The sequence below is a fragment of the Heterodontus francisci genome, chromosome 5 (assembly GCF_036365525.1).
Source record: "Heterodontus francisci isolate sHetFra1 chromosome 5, sHetFra1.hap1, whole genome shotgun sequence".
Lineage (NCBI taxonomy): Eukaryota > Metazoa > Chordata > Chondrichthyes > Heterodontiformes > Heterodontidae > Heterodontus > Heterodontus francisci.
Window position 1 is genome coordinate 93,088,751 of NC_090375.1, and position 12,528 is coordinate 93,101,278.

At 42.6% G+C, this 12,528-nt stretch overlaps 1 protein-coding gene across 7 annotated transcripts in view; it reads right to left on the reverse strand.

Annotated features, from left to right (window-relative positions):
* The window catches only part of LOC137369960 (nucleolar protein 4-like), a 504,149-nt gene that overhangs the window by 49,875 nt on the left and 441,746 nt on the right, over window positions 1-12,528 (reverse strand). For all 7 annotated transcript variants that reach the window (XM_068031785.1, XM_068031783.1, XM_068031786.1 and 4 more), the window contains one exon: window positions 11,946-12,068. In XM_068031785.1, coding sequence (XP_067887886.1) covers window positions 11,946-12,068 — 123 coding nt within the window. The remainder of the gene's footprint in view (window positions 1-11,945; window positions 12,069-12,528) is intronic.

Genomic DNA, 12,528 nt, shown 5'->3' on the forward strand with positions numbered 1-12,528 from the left:
CATTGAACAGGTGGGTTTCTCGCGCTGTTTTTTCTGGACGTCGAGACTCCCATCGCTAGCATAAAATCCCGGCCTATGCCTCTATTTAAAAAGCCCAAGATCCTGTATGCCTTTATAATCACTTTCGCAATCTCCCCTTCCAGCTTCAATGATTTGTGCACATGAAGCCCCAGGTCTCTCTGTTCCTGCACCCCCTTTAGAATTGTGTCTTTTAGTTTATATTGCCTCCCCTTGTTCTTCCTACCAACATTTATCACTTCACATTTCTCTGAATTAAATTTATGTGCCCCGTGTCTGCCCCATTCCACCAGCCTGTCTATGTCCTCTTGAAGTCTATCACTACCCTCCTCACAGTTCCCAATATTTCCAAGTTTTGTGTTATCTGCAAATTCTGAAATTGTGCCCTCTCCAGCCTTGTTTAGGTTATTGATATATATTAAGAAAGACAGTGGGCCTGGTACCAACCCCTGGAGAAACTCACTATATACCTTCCTCCAGTCTGAAAAACAACTGCTCATCATATTCTATGGTTCCTGTTATTCAGCCAACTGCGTACCCATGCTGCCACTTTCCCTCTTATTCCATGGACTTCAACTTTGCTGACTAGCTTGTTATGGGGCACTTTACCAAATGCCTTTTGGAAGTCTGTGTGCACCACATCAACTGCATTACCCTCATCAACACTTTCAGTTACCTCATCAAAAAAACTTAATCAAGTTTGTTAAACATGATTCGCCTTTAACAAGTCCATGCTGGCTTTCCTTAATTAATCCACTTTGTCTAAGTGACTGTTAATTTTATCCCAGATCATTGTTTCTAAAAGTTTTCCCACCACCAAGGTTAAACTGACTGGCCTGTAGTTGCTGGGTTTATTATTGAACCCTTTTTTGAACAAGGGTGTTATATTTGCAATTCTCCAGTCCTCTGGTATTGTTCTTGTATCCAAGGTGGATTGGAAAATTATGGCCAGTACCTCCACAATTTCCATCCTTAGTTTCCTCAATATCCTCGGATGCATCCTATCCGGTCCTGGTGACTTCTCAATTATGAGTACAGCCAGCCTTTCTTAAACAATTTTTATCCCATCCAGTGTCTCAATTACCTCCTCTTTTTCCATGACTTCGACAGCATCTTCTTCCTCGGTAAAGATCGATGCAAAGTACTCATTTAGTACCTCAGCCATGCCTTCTGCCTCCATCAGTAGATCCCCTTTTTGGTCCCTAACCAGCCCCAACCCTCCTTTTACTACCCTAGGAGGTTCTTCCTACATTGGCAACTTCCTGTGCCCTGGCCCTCAGTCGGGATCTGACGTAGTAACAGCATAGGCATCCCTGATCTCACCAGCTGTATTTTGCGAACAGTTGACAGAAATGAAGCCCACCTGTGGGTCAAGGCTGGGATTTGCCCTGAAGATCAAGAGTACAATTTTTTAAAATTTTCAAAGCAGCCCCTCAAGGGCAGACACCTTCTCAGGAGCAGACTTGGAACCTTTGCCCAGTCCCGGTAAGCTTCGGTTAGTATTCCTTTCCTCTTTGGTAAGGACAGTGGGAGGACCACAGATGCCACTCCCAAATTAACAAAAGCCTACTTCCTTCTGGACAGTAGTGGAGTCGACCCCTCCACTTCTGCACCCATGGATTTTTGAGCTTTATATACATAATCTATATGGTGCTGTACAATATAGAGGCTTGGAAAAAGAAGTACTGTGAACAGATAGGTTTCTTAGAAACAAAGAAAGCCTTTGTTGATCAGAGTAAATAAAATCTTGGAATTGAGCCATGCAGGAAGTGAAAATTTTTAAATTAGCTACCAGTCAACCATAAGTAGGAGAGAACATTTTGTATCATGCCTCAAAGTACTTTAGTAACAACATTCATATTACATTAGTCCAAAGTGTTGTTCAAAGTCGACAGTTGACACTCACACAAACCTGCCTACCTTTAGTTGCTGCCATGACAACTATCCAGAGGGGAATGCCAGGTCAGCTACTAGCTTATGTACTTGGGACATAATTGCTATGCCTGAGACCTAAAGTTATGTAAGGCTTCTCTTCTGAAAAAAACTAAATTTGGCTGTACTTGAATTACTAAATTAATCTTACAAGCATATTCCACGATCCCAGGCAAAATGGCCCAGGAGCACAAAAATGCACTTGCACAGTGCAGTGGAAAACTGACTTCAATAGATTTGGCATGGTCAACTAATTGAAATAATTTGTAGGTGCTTCATGTGTGCTTTTTCCAAGCATAGGGTTGCTATGGGTGCTTGTGGGTGAGGAATAAGGAAAACAGCAGCTTCTAAAGGGTCATGGGTCTTTTCTAAAGGGGGAATTTTAACCCTGCCCGTTCAGCAAAGTTGATGGCATTTCTCAGTTCGGGGTGATAGCAAGAAATGGCACCTGGGGTTCCCCACTTACCTCGGAACCCACCCAGGTCAATATACTGGGATCATATACCAACGTCATTTAACTCCCTGCACGTACCCAAACTTGCTTTCCCTTACCTGGGAAAATTTCCCCCAGTATCTCCGTTGCATTAAAAAAAAGTTCAAAATGTTAACACTTCCATTTGGAGCTGAAAATCTGTGGTCATTCTAGTGGACTCCCATACTAGGTTTGGTGGGAGTCTGGCACAATAGCTACAAGATTGCCTAAGACCTAGCTATGCCATATTTTTGGGATGGCTGTATGAGGGTGGAGATTACATGCACCCCAACTAGGCCATTGATATGGTTACAGTGCAGAAGGAGGCCATTCAATCCATCATGTTCAAGTTGGCTCTCTGCAAGAGCAACTCAGCTAGTCCAACTCTCCTGCCCTTTCCCCGATACTGACATTAATACAGACATCAATGTACCAATAAAACAGGTGAGGGAGGGGTGCCTGAGTAGGACTGGAAGAAAGAATGTTCCATATATCCCACAGAAAAACAGGCACAGCTAGGACTTGTATGGGTTCCAACAGCAAAACCTTTTACTCAGAAAAAGCCAGTGACGTCAAAGGAGATGTTGTTCTATGTAAGAACAAGTTCAGCCAGGCACAGGAGGGTGGTGATGGATGGGAACTGGTTGGTTCTCTGTACAAGGAAGAATGGAGGGCCCGCAGGTTGTCCTGGTTGAGAAGGGAGGTGTAGAGTGACTGGACATCTCTGGTGAAAAGGAGGTGGTTAGGGAACTGGAAACTCTTTTCTAACTTTTTCAGTTCTGATGTAAGGTCATTGACCTGTAATATTAACTCTGTTTCTCTCTCCACAGATGCTGCCTGACCTGCAGAGTATTCCCAGCATTTTCAGTTCTCAATTGAGATTTCCAGCATCCACAGTATTTTGCTTTGGTATAACGTGCCCAGACTTGAGTGGGAAATTCTTTGGGCAACACTCTACTGGCCTGCTAATTGCACCATTTCTGCTGAAGGCCTGCTGCAGCCAATCTCAGCCGCTCCCTCCAGGTCTGAAAATGACCAATTACCCCGACCCTGAAAAATTGCGAAAGGTTATGGCGCATCTTTGTGTCTGGTGGAACCCATGCCCTGCTAATCTTTTGGGTGAAATTAGATGATTCCTTATGTTGTCTGATGCAACATAAATGAGATGCATGGAGTTCAGGTTGTTGAAGATCTCAAAACAGCTAGCAACTATATACAGTACAGAGCTATCTATTTGCAGACCCTGAAAATGAGGGCCCATCCAAATCAAATGGCATGACATCACTTACTCCAATTGCAGCAAAGGAGTATCCAATCTGAAGACAGATGTAGAATTACAGAGTTAGAGCAGGGGGCACTCAGCATGAGTGAGGAAAAACAAGTGCATATGGCAGCAGAACAACAGGAAAAAGTTATTCAGAGAGTCAGCTTCAGGTCACACTCAGATGCTGAGTTTGGGGAACTATTATCATCCAGGGCCCTCCTATCAAGGAAGGCTGCTTCTTGAATGCTGCCAATCTGTACGTTCCTTTCAGAGTGTGAAAAGAACCTTGCAAAGTACCACGGCTAGTATGAAAGAGTCCACCATTTGTACCTATGCAATAATGCTTGAGCACTCCATGGAACTCCAATCCACACTTTAGTATGTGGTACCTCGAGAGATATTTGCAGGGAGATGAGGTCCGAAGTATAGCTGTGAGTTCTCTCAAGAGTGGCATAACTGTTACAACAGGAATCTTAGACCCTAATATCTACAACTCAATTTGCTGGATTCTCCATACTGGCGGATTGTCTGGATAGTACCCTGATAGAGGGCTTGTAACAGGCCTATGGTCTTTCCTCACGTAGAGAGCCAAACATGGTGAGTGAGTGTCCAACAGTAGGGGTATAGCAGGAGGAGGCACAGAGTAGGGGAGCTACTTCTCACAGTGATTCACCATTTATGCAACCCAACTGCTCGACCCAGATGACCCATGTAGTATCTGAAAGCAAGTAAGTTCTCAAGTAGTGGAAGTAGTTGTAGAGATCTTCTTTTACCTTGCAAATGGAGTTATAAAGCAACTTCATCCTAGGAAGCCCTTGGAGGCATACAGTCACCAGTCATCTTACCTCCTTCTCCCACTAAGGTAGCACAGAAGGAGCACAGGAGTAATTTGTAAGCAACCCTCTCCATACATTGCCACAAAGGGAAAGCATCAGGCTAAGAAACATTGAAAGCAGGGTAAGACATGAACAAATATTGTTAGGAATTTAGACTTAACCTTTATGCTGAGAATTCCTTTGTCTAATAACAGTTTCAGCTTCAGGAAATGACAGGATGTGCATGCATGGAGGGCGAGGTATAGTACGAGGTCACAATGTTGGGAGTGCATTACAAGATTCGGATCTGGTTTTGATATTATTCCTAACCAGTGCTGACCACTCTTGTAAGCAGTCTAAGTGTCTATCGTTGAGGAGTTTTGCCCTTATTGCTCATTATCTAATTATCAAAAAGATAAACCCAGGAGTGTAACAGTAGGGCCCTGCTTTGTGATCTGAACTAGATATTGTGTTGCACGTGTACCTCTTCAATTTTCTGAAGGCAGATTGAAACATTTTAGAGATGTTAGGCCAGATGTGAATCGTTAAGCTGATTTATTTTAGACAGAACAAGTGAATGTACAGAGTAATAAAATATAATCAAATTTCAACTTAATTCAAACAACTACAGAAGCCTCTTGCAGAACAAGAAAAATAACATGATATTCTTATTAGTGGGTTCACTTCACTTTCTTGGTCAGCCTTCTGATTCTGACTGGTTCTGGAATTGAGGAGAGCCAGTTTCCCCTTGCTAGGCCAGACTTCCTCCCCAGACCTAGCTAGCTAGCAGACTACTCCTATGTCACTTGGCCCTTTTCTCACTGTATTAAAGGAGGAAAGAGGTAGAGAGGTGGAGAAGTTTAGTGAGGAAATTCCAGAGCTGAAGGCCTCAGCAGCTGAAGGCATGACCGTCAATGGTGAATCAATTAAAGTCAGGGTTGTGCAACAGGCAAGAATTGGAGGAGCACAGTTATCTTGGAGGGTTGTGGAGCTGGAGAAGATTATAGAGATAGGGAGGGGTGAGGCCATGGAGGGACTTGAAAACAGGGTTGAGAATTTTAAAATTGAGGCATTGGTCAACCGGGAGCCAGTATAGGTCAGCGAGCACAGGGGTGAATAGGACTTAGGCCAGGATTTCATGACAATATTTAACAGTCCTCAAGCAATTAGTTGCCCGCAGTCATGGCTATCACCCTTCTGAGGCAGGATGTTCTACCTCCAAGAGCCAACCAATCAGAGGGCTGGTATCTCCTCAGGCTCAGCAGCGCCACCAAGAGCAGTGGCCACTGCTGGGACTGCAGCAGTCCCTGGACCCAGCTAGTGATGCAAGCCAGAGACTAAGCTAAATGGGGTCAGGGCTTGCTGTGGCCAATTAGGCAGGCCATGGTGGGGGAGGGGGGGGGGTTGATTGCGAGGCTGGGGGGTCTTCCAGCAGGGGCAGCCATGATGCTGGGGGGTTCCATCTTGGGGCACAGGGTGCCTGATCAGGAGGGCTGCCCCCCCCCCCACCCCGGCCTGCTCACGGAGGGTGGGGGGCCTAAAAGCCCAGCTTTCGTGCAGGTTAGGATACATGCAGCAGAGTTTTGGAATAGTTGAGCCTAGAGGTAATAAAGGTATTGATGTGGGTTTCAGTAGCAGATGAATTGAGATGGAGCGGCGTCGGGCAATGTTATGGAGGTGAAAGTAGGCAGTCTTAGTGATATCGCGGATTTGTGGTTGGAAGCTCTTCTCAGGGTGAAATACGACATCAAGATTGCAAACAGTCTGGTTCAGCCTTAGACAGTTCCAAGGGAGAGGGATGGAGTCAGTGGCTAGGGAATGGAGTTTCTGGCAATTTAGTAATCAAGCAACAGTTTAGAAACATCTATCTTGAGGACAGAGGGGTCAGATCTTCCAGTTTTTGTGCCTGGGTTGATTGGATTACCTGGCCGCCATGCATGGAGGAAAACTGGACTGACAGGATTGCACATCCATAAGGAATCCCAACTGATTCATATAAGCAGACAGTTGATCAAGTAGGCATCCTTCTGTTTGCCCGATTTTCCTCTATGTGCTGCAGCAAGGTGATTGAATGCAGGAATCAGAAAATCCATAGAGTTAAGAGGATGCACCTGGTGAGTACCACGCATCAGTGAGAATGTGCAGTGGAAGTGGCAGCAGAGGAGCAACCACAACATAGAGTGAGAGCTAGGCCTGACATTCATCTTCTGCAATGAACATTAAAGCACATACACAGGATACTGGAGCAGTAAAATAAACTGGTTGCACCACCTTTCAAAATAACGGAGCAGATTTAGTCTCAAAAGATAAATATCAATATTGCATTTGGTGAGTTAGCATAGAATTATAGAATGGTTACAGCACAGAAGAAGGTCATTTGGCTTGGCATGTCCATGCCAGCTTTGAAAGAGCAACTCAGCTAGTCCTACTACCCCGCCTTTTCCCCGTTGCCCTGCAATTTCTTTTATATTGGCAAGGATAGTAGCAGAGGAATTGGTGACAAGTCAGAGAATATTGCTTATATGTTCAGTTTGCAATGTCTAATTTTTTGTATAAAGTAACACACTTGAGAAGCGAGCAGGGAGAACTCGATGCTGATGTCGCATGCTTGAGATGAGAAGCATTCCCCAAACACTAATATCCCGCACCTTGATGAGCACAATTAAAAAAAAAAATCCAATATACAATAAATAAGGCACACAGTAAATAATCATTCCAAGTTTGTAATCTTGGTGGGGGTGGGTACCATTGACCAGAAAATTAACTGGACAGGCCATATGAATACTGTGGGTACAAGAGCAAGTCAGAGGCTGGGAATTCTGTGGCAAGTAACTCACCTCATGACTCCCCAAAGTCTGTCCCCCATCTATGAGGCACAAGTCAGGAGTGTGATGGAATACTCTTCATTTGCCTGGATGGTTGCAGTGCCAACAATACTCAAGAAGCTCAACACCATCCAGGACAAAGCAGCCTGTTTGATCGGCACCCCATTCACCACCTTCAACATTCACTCCCTCCACCACCGATGCACAGTGGCAGCAATGTGTACCATATACAAGTTGCACTGCAGTAACCAAGCCTCCCTTGACAGCACCTTTCAAACCAGCGACCTCTGCCACTTCGAAGGACAGGGCAGCAGATGCATGGGAACACCACCACTTGCAAGTTCCCCTCCAAACTACACACCATCCTGACTTGGAACTATATAGCCGTTCCTCCACTGTCACTGGGTCAAAAACCTGGAACTCCCTTCCTAACAGAACTGTGGGTGCACCTACACCAGATGGACTGCAGTGCTTCAAGAAGACAGCTCACCACCACCTTCTCAAAGGCATTTAGGAATGGGGAACAAATGCTCACATCTCATGAAAGAATAAGAAAAGTTTTATATTATTTCAAAAACATATAAGCAGTGTTCTTGAAGTCTGCAATCTTTTTAGGAAACCCCAATAGGCTCACAGCCTATGTAAAATCTGCACCTACATTTCCTGGATCTAATTAGGGGGAGTATGTTACTTTGGGAAGACATTCTACATCAGACAAACAGAAAGTCTACCTGTCTGTGTTGAGATTCTCTTAAGAATGGTGATTGGGTTCTGCACTGGTCAAACATCTGAGAAACTAAAAAAAGCCTTGCAATCACTACCAAGTACTATGCTCATTATTCTGCAAAAATCTAAAGCTTTATTTTCCAGTACCACTCAACACATTTGGACTGATTACTTTACAGCTGTTAATTCTTCAGTGAGGAAGTAATCAACTGCTTGGAGAATTCTCATGATGTTGAACTGCCGAAAAACAATGAAATAATTCTGCTCCCAAGTACCAAACAGCATATGTGTATATATTTATTTGTCTGTAATACAGCGTACACTTCTGTGAGCATCACACTTACTTAATTTCACACCTTAGCCATAACACTTCAGACATCACACATCAGATGTCACACTTTAATGCAGCTTCTGACTTACTGTGAGCCCAGAATGGCTAGCATGTGTATAGCTATGTAGGTATTCATAGAAATTAAAAACCAAAGAATAGGTGACAGTGATTGTAAACTGTTAATTTCATTTCAGAATTTTAACTTCCAGATATTTATTACTCTCTATTTACATTTCAACTTGTCTAGGTCATTGTGAGATGGGCCTGTTTGCTGTAATACGCAGGTGGTTCTTGAATAGTACTGTATTCTGTACTGAAAAAGTCCAGGACAATGATATCATTCATGTCTGCCAGCAGGAATATTGAAGTTTTATTTTGTTCGTTTAGGGGATGAGGCCATTGCTGGCTAGGCCAGCATATATTGCCCATCCCTAATTACTCTTGAGAAGGTGGTGGTGATATAATCCAAATACACTACATCTACCAGTTCCCCTTTATCAACTCTGCTTGTTATATCCTCAAAGACAAAAGTAGATTTGTCAAACAAGATTTCCCTTTCACAAAACCATGTTGGCTCTGTTTGATTGCGTTGAGTATTTCTAAATGTCTGCTATTTCTTCCTGAATAATGGACTCTAGCATTTTCCCAACGACCGATGTTAGGCTGACTGGCCTATAGTTTCTTGCTTTTTGTCTCCCTCTCTTCTTGAACAGGGGCGTCACATTAGTGGTTTTCCAATCCTCTGGGACCCTCCCGGAATCCAGTAAGTTCTGGAATATTTCGACCAATGCCTCCACTATCTCTGCAGCCACTTCCTTTAAAACCCTTGGATGTAGGCCATCAGGTCCTGGCGACTTGTCTGCCTTTAGTCCCATTAGTTTGTCGAATACTTTGTCCTTTGTGATATAGATTGTTACAAGATCTTTCCTCCCATTAGCTCCTTGCTTATCTGATATCTGTGAGATGTTTATAGTATCCTCCACCGTGAAGACTGATGCAAAATATTGGTTTAAATTATCTGCTATTTCCCTGTTCTCCATTATCAGTTCTCCAGTTGCATCCTCCAAGGGTCCCACACTCACTTTAGCTCTCTTTCTTTTTATATATCTGTAGAAGCTCTTGCTATTTGTTTTTATATTTCTTGCCAATTTACTTTCATTATCAATTTTCTCCCTCTTTATTAGCTTTTTAGTCATCCACTGCTGGTTCCTAAAAAATTCCCAATCCTCTGGCCTACCATTAGTTTCCGCCGCTTTGTATGCCTTGGTTTTTGATTGGATACTCTCCTTGACCGCCTTTGTTAACCACGGGTGGTTCATCCTTCTCATCGAGTCCTTTTTGATAAATTTTTGCTGACCCTTATGAAATATCTGCTTAAATGTCTCCCGCTGCTCATCCACTGACTTTCTCCTTAGTCTATTTTCCCAATCCGCTTTAGACAACTCTTTCTTCATACCTCCGTAATTGCCCTTGTTTAAGTGGAGGACACTGGTTTGAGACCCAAGTTGCTTGCCCTCAAACTGAATTTGAAATTCCACCATGTTGTGATCGCTACCCCCTACAGGATCCTTAACTACAATATCTCTTATTAATCCTATCTCATTACACATTACTCGATCTAAAATAGCCTGTTCCCGGGTAGGTTCTGTGACGTATTGCTCTAAGTAACAATCCCTGATGCACTCTACAAATTTCTCTTCTATGTTACCTCTGCCAATCTGATTTGTCCAGTCAATACGCAGATTAAAATCACCCATGACAATTGTAGCGCCCTTCTTACATGCCTCCATTATTTCCCAATTTATACTTTGTCCTACAGTGAGGCAACTCTTCGGGGGCCTATAGACGACTCCCACCTGTGACTTCTTCCCCTTGCTATTCCTTATTTCCACCCAAACTGATTGCACATCACGAACTATTGCACCTATATCACTACTCACCACCGCACTGATACCTTCCTTTATTAACAAAGCAACCCCACCTCCTTTTACTTTTCCCCTATTTTTCCGGAACGTCGAATACCCTTGAATACTGAATTCCCAGTTTTGTTCACCCTGCAACCACATCTCTGTAACAGTTATCAAGTCATATTCATTCATTTTTATTTGTGCCGTCAACGCATCTATCTTGTTACAAATGCTGTGTGCATTCAGATAAAGAGCCCTAAGCTTATTACTCATTCTGGTTCTAATTTCTGCTGCACTCCTGCTTACATTTTCTGCCCCTTCCTGTCACACTTTGATTACCGTTTGCCTCTTCACTGCCCTGCGCCTCTGCTCTCTCATTTCTTTTAGATTTTTTAAACTTCCCTTCAATTGAACCCTCACCCCCACTAATTAGTTTAAAGTCCTATCTACAACCCTAGTTATACGATTCGCCAGGACACTGATCCCAGCATGATTCAAATGAAGCCTGTCCCAAGGACATTAAGGAGTAGTGTTGTCCCCATACTAAAATCAGACTAATGTAATGCATCTGTCTGCAGCTGATTGGGAGATATTGCTCTTGTTCTCATTGTGGCATTCCAATAACATAGCAATTTAAACTTCAATGCCAACAGGGAGTTTCCTCAGGACTCCATTTAGTGTGTTCAAAATTATGCCTAAATAAATTTAGCAGGTGTTTGAATCAATTTCTGGGCTTCCACATGCTACATTGTGATATACAAATTTGACATAGCGGAGTGCCCACATAGAACACACAGGTGACGGGTTTGCAAAGCAAAATTCATATTGTCTTCATGGAAGGTAGTGTAAAAATTGCAAAAATAGAGAGGGGGGGTCATTGCACAGAAGTGACCTTAAGTATAGGTTGAACTGTAATTCCAAAAATTGTGGCAACATAAGAATATGAAGAAATAAAGTTGTGCAATCAATATAGCACCTTATCATTGTTTCTTTAAAATATTTCAAAGCAGCACTTAAAATTAATAATTTTTGGAGTGCAGTGATTGTTATTAGTTAGGTAGATGCATGGAAGAAAAATATTTTTAGCAAGCTACTGAGAGTTCTATCACCTCGGAATGTTGTCGGCTTTGCCAGCTTGTAGTTCAACGTCCTATTTATTACGATTGTACACTTGTATCTTAACGTCTTTACTACTTATATTGTAACTTCTTATTAAAACATTTATACTTTATACAAAACTCTCTCTTGTTTCTTGATTCTACAGACCAAATCTGATATATTTTACTCACAATACAATAGCCATTTGACACACAGCAAGATCCCACAAGCAGCAATAAGATGAATGCTCTTAATTTTTTTGGCAGTGTTGAGGTGAGGCAAGAATGTTAGTCAGAGCACCAGTAGAATTCCTGCTCTTTTTCAAAACTTTAGCATATAGGCTTCGGTTTAACTTCTCACCCAAAGGATGGTACTCCAACAATGCAATAGTCCTTCAGTACTGCAGTGGTGTGTCAATCTAGGTTATGTGCTCAAATCACAACGAGCAGACTATCCATTGGAGGAAAGTGTCACAATATACTCATGACGTACATAATGTACAATTGTGCTTGTAGAACTGTTATTGTGAGACACTCATTTAATCATGATACTAATACCTGTTGCTGTTGACGCACATCCAGACGCATTCTCTTAGCTGCATTCTTGCTTTCGCTCTCACAAGCTGTGGCCAAGATATTCTCTGCTACTGCAGATGTGAGGTGTGAAGGGATGGGGCGAGACTGAAGAAAGAAATGCAAAAGAAATATACCAGGTTTTAAAAGGGATGGACAAAAACTAATACAATATATTTAATGATGGTGTTTCTAAAATAGCGACACAATCACAAATCCATAGCATACGTGTCTGCTCCAATATACTATAAGCCAAAGAGAAATTACAAATCCTAATAAAAAGATAAGTATTCAAGAGGCCAAATCTGGCAATGCCACAGAAATCCATCAAAAACACATGTATCTTGCTTTACTGTAGACTGAATTCAGTGCAGTTCATTAGCCTGCGCATTTCAACAGCCAGTGGCATCTTCTGGGTACTGGTGCTGCAAATCAAGTGCTGGGTTACTAACTTGCTTATTAAATTCAAATGCCTTGGACCCTCTAAAATGCATGGAAGCATCCTACGCCATAATAAAATATTTTGGGCATTCTGCAATTCATCATGATTCTTAAAGTTATATCATTT